The sequence below is a fragment of the Rhinatrema bivittatum genome, chromosome 13, assembly GCF_901001135.1.
Source record: "Rhinatrema bivittatum chromosome 13, aRhiBiv1.1, whole genome shotgun sequence".
Taxonomy (NCBI): Eukaryota; Metazoa; Chordata; class Amphibia; order Gymnophiona; family Rhinatrematidae; genus Rhinatrema; species Rhinatrema bivittatum.
In genome coordinates, this window is record NC_042627.1 from 71,727,831 (window position 1) to 71,742,684 (window position 14,854).

Sequence of the window (14,854 nt, forward strand, 5' to 3'; positions counted from 1 at the left end):
GGTTCAAATCCATCTGCCGTTCATTGTGACCATGGGCAAGTCACTTCGCCTTCCATTGCCTCAGCTGCAAACTTAGTGGGTCATTTACTATACCGTGACATTTTACTGCAGGAGGGGACAAATACCATGGGGTTCGTTCTCACGAAATTTGTCCCCTCCCCGGTAAAATATCACAGCAGCTTCCTCTTGATGTTTTTTCTTGTGGAAAAATTCCATGTGAAAAATTATCCCTGGGAAAGGAGATACAGTGCATGATGGCATCCCGCTTCGTTCAGAGTCACCATCGTGTAAAGGGCCACTACAAGCCCGAAAAAAGACCCTCCCCTCCAAAGAAGACCCCATCCATCCCCTGCCACCTATAGAGACGGCATAAAAGGAAAGAAAAATTAATATTTTAAATCACGTGGTGATGGCTCACCCGCTACCCAAACATCTTCCCTTTGAAAAACATCAGGGATTCAACTCCCTCCAACCGATTCAACCTCCGTCTCACAGAAGCCATTCTACTACCCTGCCCCCTCCCTCTGGACCCTCCCCTCTTCCTTAGAAGTCCCTGGTAGTCTAGTGGCTTCCACACCCCCACTCCCCAGACCCCCCATACCTTAGAAAACATCCCTTAGACTAGTAGACATCCCTGGGAGCCCAAGACGCCCCCTAGGCTCCAGTCCGCTCAACACCATCTTTCAAAATGGTGCTGGTTGGTCTTTGCACCATCGTTAGATCCCAGGGCTGCCCATTAGGCTAACAAGAATGTTATCTAACATGGGGGGGGGGGGGTCCAGTAGACTACTAGGGACTTTTTATAAGGAAGGTGATCTCACTAGACTACCAGGGGGTAGGATGGCTCCTACAGAGGGATTTTAAATGGGAGTGGAGGCTGGATCTCAGGGGGATGAGTTGTATTTGAAAGTGGAGTTCAGGTAAGGGAAGCAGGAGCATTGCCACATAATTGTAAACATTTTTCTCTTTTAAGCTGCCTCTACAGGGGGGTCAGGGGCGGTCTACTCAGACCCCTGGGGGTTTCACTTTGGAGGAGGGGTGCTTTTTCATACCTTAGTGGCCCTTTAACACGATGGTGGCCCTGGGTGAATGGAGGCTTCTATCTGCGCTGTATCCCCTTTCCCTACAATCTTTTTTCTCGTGGAGTTTTTCCACAAAAACGAAAAATACATCGCAAGGAAACCACAGCAATATCTTACCAGGAAGGGGACAAATACGAGGGGAACACCTCACCGTGGTATTTACCCCCGCTCATGATAAAATATTGCGGTGCAATTAATGACCCCCTAAGCCCTCTGGGGACAGGAAATACCTACAGTACTTGAATGTAATCTGCGTTCAGGTAGGGATGTGCATTCATTTTAAACAAATGAGTAAAATGCAACGAGTGAGGTCATTTTCAGTTTGTTCTGAATGAAACAAACTAAAAATAGTCTCTGATGAAAATATCTGAAACTTTTCGGATATTTTCATGTTTGGCTAATTAATTTTAAAAAATGAGTCCAGAGCCTGTTGCAGAGGCCTTAGCTTGGGTCTAGGCCTAGGATCAAGGCTTGGTCCAGTCACTGGGTCCCATTGCCAACGCCCAGGCCTAGGCCCATACCCAATCCTGAGACCAGATTCTGTTGCCAAGGCCCAGGCCCAGGCCTAGGCCCGATGCTGGGGACCAGTCTGAGGCCGGAACTTGTCGCTGGGCCTAGCTCCAGTCCTAGGCCTAAGCCTTATGCCGTTGCCTGGCATGAGGCCATTTCCTATTGCCAAGGCCCAGACCTAGGCCCAGACCCAATGCTGGGCCTCATCCTGAGAACAGGTCATGTTGCTGAGACCCAGGACTAAGCCTTCTTCCATCTTCTTTCTTTCTTTTTAAAACTTATATTCCATGTATATCCAAATATTCAATGTGGATGACAAACAGATAGACTAAAAATTATGTCTGCTCAAAGGACACAACACACTGACATCACTGCAGCAACTTCTTTCCGAGCAGACAGTGCCATTTTGATGTATGGCCATTAACATGTGCAGCCGTATATCAAAATTGCACCATCCTCTCAGGAAGAAGGCGCTGCAGTGGCATTTCTAAGGCATGTCCTTCAGGCACACGGCATTACTGTTAAACAATGGAAGCAGAAAGAAGATAGCAGAAGGCCTAGTCTTGGGCCTTTGGGTCTCAGACTGGGCCCTGGTATCGGGCCTGAGCCTCAGTGATGAGACCCAGTCTCAGAACAGGCTCCAGCATCAGGCTTAGTCCTTGGCCTGAACCTTGGTGATAGGACCAGACCTCGGTCCAGGCTCTGGCATCAAGTCTAGTCCTAGACCCAGGCCCAGGTCTGGTCCTCAGCAATAGGGCTCAGTCTTGGGCTAGGGCCCAATCTCAGTGAAGGGATCCGTCCATGAGCTGGGCCCCGGCATTGGGTCTGGGCCATGGCGACAAGAGCTGGTCTTGGGCTGGGCCCAAGTGATGGGACCTAAGCCCCGGTGTTGGATCTATATATTGGCCTCAAAGACGGTATCTGGCCTTTGTCCAGGTCCCAGCATCAAGTCTGGGCCTTGGCGACGGGCTCGTCCTCAGACTGGGCCCAGGTGTCTATCCCAGGCTAAAAACTGGAAGTGTATATGGTGAATGGCCAACTATATGCATCCTGTTTCTTATGCACTTTATCTAAGCACTCGCTGCTTGCCACTGTCTGAGACTAGACATTAGATGGTCTTTTAGGGTTACCTAGTTTGTATATTCTTATGCACAATGGATATATTTATTATGAAGAATATTGAAGGTATTTGCATCAACCAATGCAATGGCAAGCCATAAAATTTCTGTATGGAGGAAAACCAGTGAATGAAAAGGTAAAGATGGGTGACTACAATGGTGGAACTTTCTGTATACTCAGCTAGGAACTTCTGGTTGCTTCCAACCTAGGCTTTTTAGCCAAATTACACTTTATTAAGAAGGGAGAATAAACCATCTGTTTGCATGGATTTGAAGCGCTGTTCATCATGACCCTCTTGAAAATGAGCTAAGCCTCATCAGGTTCAGGTTAAGATCACCAGTTTTACTTCTTGGACTATGGGCAACCTTCACCCTAAGGCCGAGGCTGATCTGTGGAATTTCTGTACAGTTATATCCTGCCTCTGGATGGATGAATTGAATCACACCCGAAGTGCTTTTCCACTACATGCAGAAAAGTGCTAAAAGCTGAAGTTCCCATGGATTGTCATGAGATTGACTTGATTCTGATATTTAAAGGTCAATTTTCCCCAAACCATTAATGAAGCTGGAAAAGAATTTTAGCAAATGCCACATAAGTCAGTCATAAACCAGAATACACCAAAAAGTCATAAACCAGAGTACACCAAATAAACTACTCAAAACATCCTGATCCAAAATGGCCTGGATCCAATGTACTCTAGTTTGGTCATCTTTATTTTATTGAAATCCTCTGTGGATCGATTACAGAATTTCTTTAAGAATGCAGTTCTGTAACATCTACAAAGCCTGTTCTATTTCCTAAAGCAATCAATAAAAATGTTATAGTACACGTGAATGAAATTACTACATGGTATTTATTAGGGATGTGAATCGTTTTTTGACGATTTAAAATATCGTCCGATATATTTTAAATCGTCAAAAACCGTTAGGGCCACGATACAATACCAATTCCCCCGATTTATCGTCAAAAAATCGTAAATCGGGGGAAGGGGGAGGGCAGGAAAACCGGCACACTAAAACCCCCTAAAACCCACCCCGACCCTTTAAATTAAATCCCCCACCCTCCCGAACCCCCCCCCCCAAATGCCTTAAATTACCCTGGGGTCCAGCGGCGGTCCCTAGCTAAATCGGGGGAAGGGGGAGGGCAGGAAAACCGGCACACTAAAACCCCCTAAAACCCACCCCCGACCCTTTAAATTAAATCCCCCACCCTCCCGAACCCCCCCCCCCCCAAATGCCTTAAATTACCCTGGGGTAGAGCGGCGGTCCAAAACGGCCTCCTGCGCCGGCAGGAGATCGACTGCAGGAGGTCGTTCAGCAAGCCCCCGCTGAACGACCTCCTGCAGTCAATCTCCTGCCGGCGCCATTTTCCGTACGGAAAACGATTTGCAGCAGGAAATCGCTCCCAGACCCCCGCTGGACCCCCAGGAACTTTTGGCCAGCTTGGGGGGGCCTCCTGACCCCCACAAGACTTGCCAAAAGTCCAGCGGGGGTCTGGAACGACCTCCTCCAGTCGAATCGTGTTGGTCTATGGCCGCCGCCATTTTGCAGCGGCCATTTTGCAAAATGGCGCCGGCTGAAGACAACGCGATTCAATAGCAGGAGGCCGTTTCGGACCGCCGCTGTTCCGGACCACCGCTGGATCCCCAGGTAATTTAAAGCATTTGGGGGGTGGGGGATTTAATTTAAAGGGTCGGGGTGGGTTTTAGGGGGTTTTAGTGTGCCGGCTCACGATTTTAACGATTTTCACGATACTTTACCCACCCAAACGGCAACAATACGATTCCCTCCCCCTCCCAGACGAAATCGATCGTTAAGACGATCGAGGACACGATTCACATCTCTAGTATTTATATGCATAATAAGAATTATTTTTAGAGTATGTTGTTTCACTCTCTTTAAAACTTCTCCTAGTAATGATAGAACATACAGTATTTACCAAGTGGAAACTTTGTTAAGCTCAAAAGAAGCTGGTAACTTGAAACTGGCTCACAGTATATACCCAACTGATTAATTAGGGGAAGAAAAGCATTGCTGAATATCAACATGGAGTTTTGCATCTCCTAAATCAGTCATTGACCTGTGAGCTGCTTATGTGTCTTATTACCTTAACCTAGATTATTATAATTATTATAATTCAGTCTGTGAGCAATTACAGTCAGATTCTTCAAAAGCATCATGTAATGTTCGCTCATTTATTTCATCTTAACTCAAATAAAATCGTACAAAGTTTTGGTGTGTCGCAGCAAGAATAATGAACTGCTTCATGGCATTTACTAATACCGGTATGTTTAAACATCAAAGAGGAAAATGGCTTATCCATCCTTCAGTGCCCACATATACACTGCCTATTGATTGCCTTAGTAATTAATGTTATATACAACATGTATCAGTCCTACTCAACATTAATCAGCTATGGAGCCGCGCTAGCAGCAAGTCAAATTGAGCTACATAAAATGTCGCCTTCTGGAGTTTACTTTATATTCTAAGCATATCTCCTGGCTTTCAAAAAAATCTCCTTTCCTGCACTCGGTGGAAATATTGATGAGATGTTAAAAAGTGTAGAATTCTTGAACAACGAAAGAAACCCACAGCAGCACCCTAGTCGATGAAAATAGATGATGATAAGAGCAGGAGGCACTTTTGAGATCTTAAAGATGCCGAGGAGGTCATCTTGCAATGTCGTGCCTAAGTTACGCCAACCTTCAAAAGCAGCCTCGCGTGCAGAAGCCTGCTTTGAATATTTATTTATTTAAATTATTTATTGAACTTATTTATTATGATACTTTTAGTCTGCCATCTTACCAGACAAACTGTTCGTGGCAGATAAACAACCTAAAAAATTATAGACAAACAAATAAAACAGCAAAAAAATTACATAATAAAATTAATGACTAGAAGCTTTACTAAACAAAACTGTTTTCAGAGCCTTCCTGAAAGCTTCTATCAAATTCCTCGCACACACTGGCACGAGCTAGCTAGCAGGGGGACACTTTTCAGGAATGTTTAAACATACACGAATAAGTCCAAACCTCTTCCCAATTCCGCCTCCGGGAACTCCTTCATTCAATATCAACAGGACATAGCGTTTAAGTTTACCCCCATCTTGGGTAGGCCATTACGAAGAAAGCCCATTTCTGTAGGCAAAACTATTGAAAATTACTTTCCTTATGGCCTGATTTACTAAGCTTGCTTCCCCTAGGCACAAAATGGAAACAGTAAATCAGGGCTTCAGAGCCAGCTGTACCAAGCATTTTTCCCATAGATCACTCGTGTCTTGCATTTTCATATGTCAGTTATGCACATTACAAAGTAACCCGCTGAGATCTGTGGATAAACGGAATAGGAATTATTTAAATAAACAAATAGACACACACACACACAAAAAAATGGGATGCAACAGGCTATTGGATTTCCTTGGAGATGAATGCTTGTTTTTACTATTGTATCAGACATAAAATCTGAGGTCCTGCCACTGCTTTGAAATGAACCCTTCACCTTCAGGTGCAAATACACTGTGTAGGTCTGATTAGCCATTTGCTCTCCTAAAGCACAGTAACATTATATACCTTTGCTCAGCATGCATCATGACACTGAACTATTTATTTTATCTTATGCAGATTTTTTTTAGAACAAAACAAAGCCTTTAAAAAAAAAAAAAAAATCTGGCTTCAAATTTATTGAAAAAGCTTCCGTGAAGGAGTTGGCATGGCCTCTAGTGAAGTTGTGATGAACCAGCACATTTCCAGTGACTTCCCTGCCCTGTGGTGCAAAAGAGGAGTTTGGCCCTTCTTCAGCAGTCATGAGTCTGTGGCGCTATGTAATTTAATTTAAAAAAAAAATGTATACATCACTTTTCCAAATAGAAGTGGAAGAAATACAGAACATACAATTAAAAAAAACATCTTCCCTAGGTCACATGCCCCCAGCATAGACAGGCTTCAGGCGCCAGGAACTGAACTGGCCCGAACCCATCTAGAGATTATTACGCAACCCAGGGAAAGCTTTTGAAATAGGCCTAGAAGTTCTCATTTTTGCTCCTATCAGGAACAGAATCCCGTGTCTATGCCTGTGGAAGATTTTACCTGGGTAGGAATGGGAAAACCAGACAGAAAATAAAGTTACAGAATTTCTCCCCCCTCCCCCCCCCGAAAAAAAAAAAGTAGCTTCTGGCAATAAAAACAGAAATGAGGCTAGCATGCTTATCTTGTTTTAATCCCTGTCCAGACTTAGGGCTGCAGGTCACCACCGAGAGTTTGATCACGTTCTGCTTTCGCCTGTTGCTTCTGTGGACCTCGTTGTGCAGCCTTTCCTAGGCAAATATGAAACTGTGAGTCTGTAGGTGCAATGGGGAAAATACCAGAACAGGATCAGCTTCTCAGAGGAGGCAGACGAAGCAATTTGCTGCAGAGAATGCCGATGTGAAGAGCAACCTTTGAATGTTACACAATATTTTATTAATGCAAAAGAATCTTTTCTTTTTTTTGTAGCTGATCAATAGTGAGGTGACAAGACCTTTGCATCCCTACCCACAGAGCTGTACCATCAAAATGCAGGGATTATTTTACTGTGGCACCATCTGATTTTTTTTTTAACATCCATGATTATTAATTCAATTACTTAATTACAATAGACATGCATTTTACATGTGGGACAACAAATTACATTGTGTGTGCTGTGCTATAACATATGTAAGATTCATTGCTTCAAACACCCAGGCTGGATACTCAAAACCGAACAGCTAATGTGAGAAAAACAAACTGAAGAATTATCTGGAAGAAAATACAGCCACCAGTGCTCTGACGTCACTTTCTTATGATAATGCAGCGATTCACCACTCAGCTTTTAAAGCAATAAGGAGCTCACCCTGTTTATGTGGATGCTCTGTTATGGCGCTTTCTGTTTCCCTGCACGTATGGCTGACCTGTCCTCAGAAAGAGGGAAAAAACAGTAGTTACCACTGCCAATTCTAGCGCGGGTCCCGCCTCTCACTAGGTGGGGAGAAACAAGTGAATCCCGGGCCCATAGAGGAGAAAGACAGTGTGGACAGGAATGCAGGATCCCCTTCCTGGGTCCCAGAAACAGCATTGAATTTGTTTTTGGGGTTTGGGTTTTTTTTTTTTGGATATCGCAGTTTCTTTTTACTCCTTTGAACTTCCAGCTCAACCGTTGCCAGAGATGGGATCTGGTGCCTTGAGCCTTCAACTGCATCTCCCACAGGGATTTTTTGCCCCGTATTAATAGACCCATCTTCCTGCAGTACCTAGTCTGGTCCTGGGCTCCTTCCAGGAACTGGAAATTTGTGGTCCCTGAATCTGGACCACTAAGTTATCAGCCTTAAGCAACGACCACGGTTCCTTCCCTCCCCAAGCTCGGTCTGCGAACGCCGCTTCTCTGCAACCCCCCAGCTCCAGCCAGCCCGGAGAGTGGAGGTACCCAGCCTGGGAACTAAAGAGAGAAACCTCAGCAGAAAGTGAAAGATTAGAAAAGAAAAACACTTTGGATCATCTAAAAATGGATCTTTCCACACTGCCTTTCTCACCTATGCCTTAGAAAAGGCAGTTCCCATCCTTTGTCTTCATTTTTTCCATCTGGATATGAACGATGAGCCAATAAAAGCCATTATAATGAACATTAGGCCGGGAGAACAGACCTAGGGTGACGTGATTTATGTGCATTTTAGAAGCATGTCCGAAAACTCTGTTTCCTTTACCCGTTAGACCAGTCTTTTCTCACTCGGCACAGCGGCAAAGGTCTATCAGGGCGATAATAAAAGCCACAAGTCTTGTATTAGTCTCCTATCTGTCCCAGGGAGATGAAATGCAGGCCTCTGCAGACTGTGGCTCCTGCGTTATGAAGGGGGTCTCTCTTTAATATTTGTGGCTGGGGCTTGCTTTTTGTAGAAAGGTCTGGAGACTCGAGCTGGTCAAGCTGTGCTGCCAGTGAATTGAGATTTTAAGCTGTTTTTCAGTCCCAATAAATTCTGGTTCTTTTGGTCCTGGGTTTCCTTCTGTCAACCTACATGTAATGTGAACAGGCTAAAAAAACGTATTAACTGCAAGTTACCTGTGCTACAGAAAGCAGTGCTGGGCAGGGCCTGGCAGAGACAGCATGCTGCTCTTTTGGTTTGCTACTGTCTCTCCCCTGGTAACAGCTGTTTAAAGCCCAGAGAGCAAACAGAGCTGCTGGTTATTGTCAACTTAGCAGCCCAGTAACGATGATGTCATAGCCTGGACTCTTAAAGGAGCCAGGCTATATCAGCACTGCAGCGGCAGGCACCAAAGTGAAAATAAAAGAGATCAAAGTTAAACAAAAGGTAAGACAGATTACAATAAAGGCAAGGGGGGGGGGGGGGGAGGACAAGCAGCAGAGGACACTTACCAAGCTCCTGCAGCAGTGACAAGCTACCAAAGCCCTTCCGTGACAAGCTACTGTAGCACCCCTCCCTGGGAGCGATAGAGGCACATCGGAGCATAGAGCACAGCAGGGATAGCAGCAAGGGATGCTTGGATAGCCTCTGCTGCTCAGCTGTAGGAGAGGAGGTCCTGGAGAGGAAGATGAATTCCAGTAAGCAAGTCCATGTTTGGACCAGCTTGAGTGTTAGGGTGACCATTGCTAGCCCCTATCACTTGTGCAGTCCAAGTTTTCCTGCAGGCTCCTTGTATGTGTAATGTACAGCTCAAAAGTATGGGGGCTAGCCTTGTGGCTTTTGTCAATAATTAGCCTAGCACAGGGGTACTAAAAAGTAAAGTGACTAGTCCCTAGAACCTTGTTTTGGGACAATGCAGCTATTTTAAAATATAAGGAAAATTAAATAGAAGTGGCTGACACCTCTGCCCTGTCACCAAGAAGGCTGAGAGTGGCAGTTCCAAGGAAAGTAAAAATTTTTAAAAGTGGCACTACTTTATAGTGATATCAGTGGAGCAAGGTTTTGCTCTAAGAGAAAGAGATTTTCCACATGGGGAATTAAGCAAAATGCCAAATAATTTAGCAGAGGTCAGAACTGCTAGTGGTCAGCTCTGCCAAGTCCCCCCCTCCCCCACCCCCAAAAAAGTATTTGTGGTAAAGCTAGCCTGCATCCTAAGGGGAACAGCCAGAAACCAGTAACCCTGCGGTTACTGAGTTCCTGTGTCCCTGGGAGATTTGAAAGAAAGAAAAAGAAGATTTGATTCCAGATCCCAGAGAGATTCCTGCACCCTGAAGGTAAGAAAAGGACAGAGTAATTAATAGTAGAAGCAATTGAACAGGAATGCAGTAATTGTTTATTGCCTGTTCTAATAAGAAGGGAGTAGGATTTTGTTTTATGTATAAAGTAACTGCTGTTCCCCTGAAATTAAAGATGGGGATTTCCTGATTATCATTTATTTTCTTTAGCTAGATAAAGTAGTTTCACCAAGCCACCAGACACCAGCAGCAGAATGACCTTTAGCTTGCAGAAGATAACTCGGTGCCAGGGAGGTAATCTTTGTTTTGGATTTGGCATAGTTAGGTAGTAGGTACCCCTTCTGGAGGCAGACACTGATGGAGAACTGGACACCAGCAACCTTAGAACCCATCGCCTGAGGAGACAGTTGCTGCACCAGAGATCATCGCATCAGGGATTGCACCAAAACTTACTGAGCTTGGATCCCAGATAAGTGTACGCATACACCTACAAAAGGAAATCACACCTTAGGTCTGGCCAGACTAACAAGATAGCAGAATCTAATTGAGCTGAATAAGAAAGTAACACTAAAGGACAGACAACACTGAAAGTGGACAGTAAAAACAAAACAGAAAAGGGAAAAAAAGATGCTTACCATAGGAGGGACTCTTGGTTTTTAGAAGAGCCTGAAAAAAAGAGAAGAAGTAACCCCAAAGCCTTAATTTCTTATGATACAGATCTGAAGGTTAAACAAAGCAAAGTGAAGACTAACACACCAAGAACAGAAGTAATACATATCTGACTTGGCGTTGAATCCAGCAGAAGGCTCCTAGAAACAAGAGAATTGTTAATATTATTTTTTCACCGTAACCAGAAAAGAACAATTTGGAAAGTATTTACAATTTCTAATTGTTTACTTGTCTATGGTTGACAACATTTTTGTATCATTTTTGAAGCATTATTCCAAAGATGATACATGCTACAGAGCTTGAATACTTGTATTATTTACCTCAAGATTGCTTCTAATCATTTTCTTTTGGGTAAAAATAAACTTGCCAAACTTGTTTACCAGCAATTGTTTATTTCCTAAATTTGTTCCTGCTTCCCCTCCCTATCCCTGGAAGACTTTGCTGGATGGGTTCTGGACCCCAATCTTGTGCAAGAGACCCAGTAGGGCATCGAACAGCCAACTCTGTGAGGTTCCACCTAGAGGTCTTGCAACACCCAACAGCCTCCGCCTTGACAGTGGGAGAAGGTCTCTGCACTGTTTAGAGAAAGCCAAATGTTTAATTGCATCAAAATATCCAGCCAAGGTGATACTGGAAGCATAGCATATACAGCATAGCTGAACTAGTAAAACATCATCATTGCACTATCTACTTTCCTTCACTCTTTTAGCTTCACTGTGATGGGGTCTGTGATAAGAGCTCACAGTGAGAAGGAGCGTTGAGAGGTGAATTGAAAACACAGGAACCAGAACTGACACCCAGAAACAGTGATAATGAAGTCCTCATTTCAACTGATTTTACCTGTAAAGAATGTATGCAACTGTTTAAAAGTGCTAGACACCCAAAACTAAGTTTAAACTCAGTTAAATCTGAAAGAAGACTGTTCAGATCTTTACTGAACAGAATCTAAAAAGGAAAGATTTCTTTTGAAATTCCAATTTATTCCCTATTACTTTTATATTCCCCACTCCAGGTGGCATGTCCAGGTAAATCTCAGTAACCTTTGCTATCCCAAGGACTGGAAGGATGTCTTCTCCAAAATGATCCTTTAGTACTCTGGTACAGCTAGCAGGAATTGCCTGTGGTTATGGCACCTCCTATTCCCTCTTTCCTTAAGCACAAACACATTGCCTCTGGAGCTTCCCAGTCCCTGCCAGCCCTAATGGATATCTTACTTGAATCTAAATCTGCTTTACCACAGAATACAGTGCTATGGCAGAGGTCCCCAAAACTCAGGCCTCAAGGGCTGCAATCCAGTCTAGTTTTCGGGATTTACGCAATGAATATTCGTAGCATATATTTGCATGCACTGTCTGCATGACATGCAAATGGATCCCATGAATATTCATTTGGGAAATCTTGAAAACCCAACTGGGTTGCGGTCTTCAAGGAATGAGTTTGGGGATCCTGCACTATGGCCTAAGCTGAGTAAATTGATTCTTGATCAGTTTCAACCTATTCTCCTCAAGTCTGGTGGTTTCATATATCTTGAACAGTCATATCAAAAAGTCTTTGAAAGGCCTATCTATATGCAGCCCTTGCACAAAATGACTTTCCACTTGAACTCTGGAGTTCCAAAACAAGCATCTCTAGTCTACCTAGCTTCACCAGACATAATAAATGTTTCATTTCATTCATATTACTATTTTATTTGTGATTTCTTCTGGTTCCTTTGGGCTTCTACCTCAATTGGAACTGGGACTGGTAACTTCTCATTCTCAAATACACGGGATCGTTCTCCTTATTTTATATTCTTTCCCATCTTGCCTCATCTAGTCACTGCAATGACAGTCCTCGGCCAGGAGACATGCACAAAAACTCCATTCAGAATCCTGCAATCCTGAACCCTCAGTCCAGCCACTAGGGGTCACCATCACACAATGGCTGCAGATCCCTTCCCCCAGGGCCTGTGAATGCCCCTCCATGCAGAGCCAGATTTAGGCATGTGCCTTGGGTGCCAAATTATGAAGGAGCTAAAAAACTGTGACTCCCCCCACCCCGGTTGCTTTCTGCTTTCCAAGGGGAGAGTAAGGCAGGATCCCCATGCCTTAAGTCCTCTGCCTATGGATGCCGTCATCTTAAATCCGGCCCTGCCTCCATGGCATCCCCAGTCTTGGCCAGGCCAATGGAGCAGAGGACCATAAATACCGTGGTGACCAACACTGCTCCCAGTATTCCAGATAAGGATTCACGAAGGATTTACGGAGGGATCAGAATCACCTTCTCTTCCCTACCTCCTATTAACATTGTTTTCAAGGGACCCTTTTATATTCGCTTCACCATTCCTATCCAACTTATAACGCCAGGGCAATATTTAACTTTCCCATGATGCAATAACCAATTAAAAAATCAATTAGAGTCAGCCTTGTGAAGGTAATTACCCAGCAAAAGGGCAATAAATGAGCAATGGATACTTATCCTAATGGACAATGAAAGACAAGTACGTTCTAAACGCTAATTTATTACAGCTGAGCCTGGCACCATGACTCAGGCCCATGAGAATTATATTAGCCCTAAAGTCTAACAGTCAGGAAATGTACCTTGCATTTGAGGCACCATTTTCATGTAAATGAGCTGAAGGGAGAATGTGCCTAGGAGCAGATAAATTGCTTGACTGTTATTTAAAAACCTGGAGCCTGGAACCAGATTAAACGCAAACCGCAGTACTGATTTTAATGCTAACCACTCAGGGTCTCACTTTTTTTCTGCAATTTGTATGTAGGGACAATCATGGGGGGAAAAAACACGTTTTTAGTTAACAGGAAGTTTCTCTCTGGGAAACTACTTCTTGGGGGGAGTTGTATAAACCAGTTTCAAAAAGAAAAATCCCCTCCAATTAAAACTTGTCTTACAAGTAAGAACATATTTAAATATTCTCTGTAAAGCAACTCATTCAGAGATCTCAATCTCAGTTGGTTTCTTGTCACCGAAGCTTAGCTATTGTCGATTGCCTCTGTATGTCTGATGTTACAGTATTAGAAGCAAAGGGAACCTGTACAATCTTCCATCTCTAAGCAGCAAACAGTACTTTTAATGAATTCTTTTATGTGTTTACCTATAGGCAGAAAAGACATAAAAAATATTTGTTACCAAGGACTAAGTCTAGAAATGTCTTCAGTTTTTGACCTTCATCTTTGGCAAAATGCAAGATGGGCAGCAAGGACTTAGAGTTTATGTCAAACTCAGATTATTAAGTAAAAAACCAACAACACTTTCCATACTTCTGGTCCCTTAGGTGATTTCAAATTTCTCATAGAAACAGCAAAACCAAAGCTCATGGAAACATTAACTTAGTACCAGTGGCTTTCAGTCCTCCCTTGTCCCATGCGACTGTGTGCATTCTGGGATGTTCCCCGTCGTCAGACATGGTTAATATCCTTGATCCTATTTCAGGTATTATGATACTGATGCATGCTAATATATCTTTACTTCAGCCCTCCCTATCCCCCCTCCCCCCAATAAAAAAAATGGGGTGTGGGGCTGCATTTCTTTCATCTTTTAGTGGCTGGTTGCAGTGAAATTTACATGTCACAAACGTCAATAGAAAAACTGTATTTCAAAGATTTAATTATTAACAGTAGATTTATTTGTGTCGAGTTTTAACATGTGATTCTCTAAGATGGATCCATAATATCCGGTTAGATTAGTTTGCTTATCGAATAATTTAAAATTGTAAAAAGGATTAATTACAGATACTATGAAAGTGTAAGCCCAACTGCGAGTGAGATAAAATTTAACACACCCCAAGATTCTCACTGTGACAAATAAGCATTTTTTATTGTTTGCTAATTATAGTTCTTGCTCTGCAGGTACCAGCTGACCTGATATGAGAATCTTTCTAGGACGTTCCTCCTGCAGAACGCCCTCTTGGTCCGATGGAACAGGTGACGAAGTACGACAGAGGTGGCCAACTCCGGTCTTCGAGAGCTACAAAAAGGCTTGGCAGGATTTCCACAATGAATAGGCCTGAGATATATTTGCATACCATGGAGGCAGTACATACAGATCTATCTCATGCATATTCATTGCGGATATCCTGAAAACCAGGCCTGTTTGTGGCTCTCGAGGACCAGAGTTGGCCACCCTTGAAGTATGACATAAAATACAGCTGGAGACTCTGCTACCATGACAAACATTTAATATTTGTTCCAGTGGTAGGATCACAGCAGAGCCTACCAGGTTCTTTCACAGCAACTACTCACATTGCATACAAAGCTATTGCATACATCCAGTATTTTCATAGCCAATACGACATATACATTTAAACCAAAT

The 14,854-nt window shown here is 43.5% G+C and overlaps 1 protein-coding gene across 1 annotated transcript in view; it reads left to right on the top strand.

Moving 5' to 3' along the window:
• The first annotated feature begins 864 nt into the window (after nucleotides 1-864).
• The window catches only part of LOC115074749, a 60,569-nt gene continuing 46,579 nt past the window's right edge, over nucleotides 865-14,854 (top strand). The window contains exons 1-2 of the mRNA XM_029574512.1: nucleotides 865-920; nucleotides 6,938-7,040. Of these exons, the coding sequence (XP_029430372.1) occupies nucleotides 865-920; nucleotides 6,938-7,040 (159 nt within the window). The remainder of the gene's footprint in view (nucleotides 921-6,937; nucleotides 7,041-14,854) is intronic.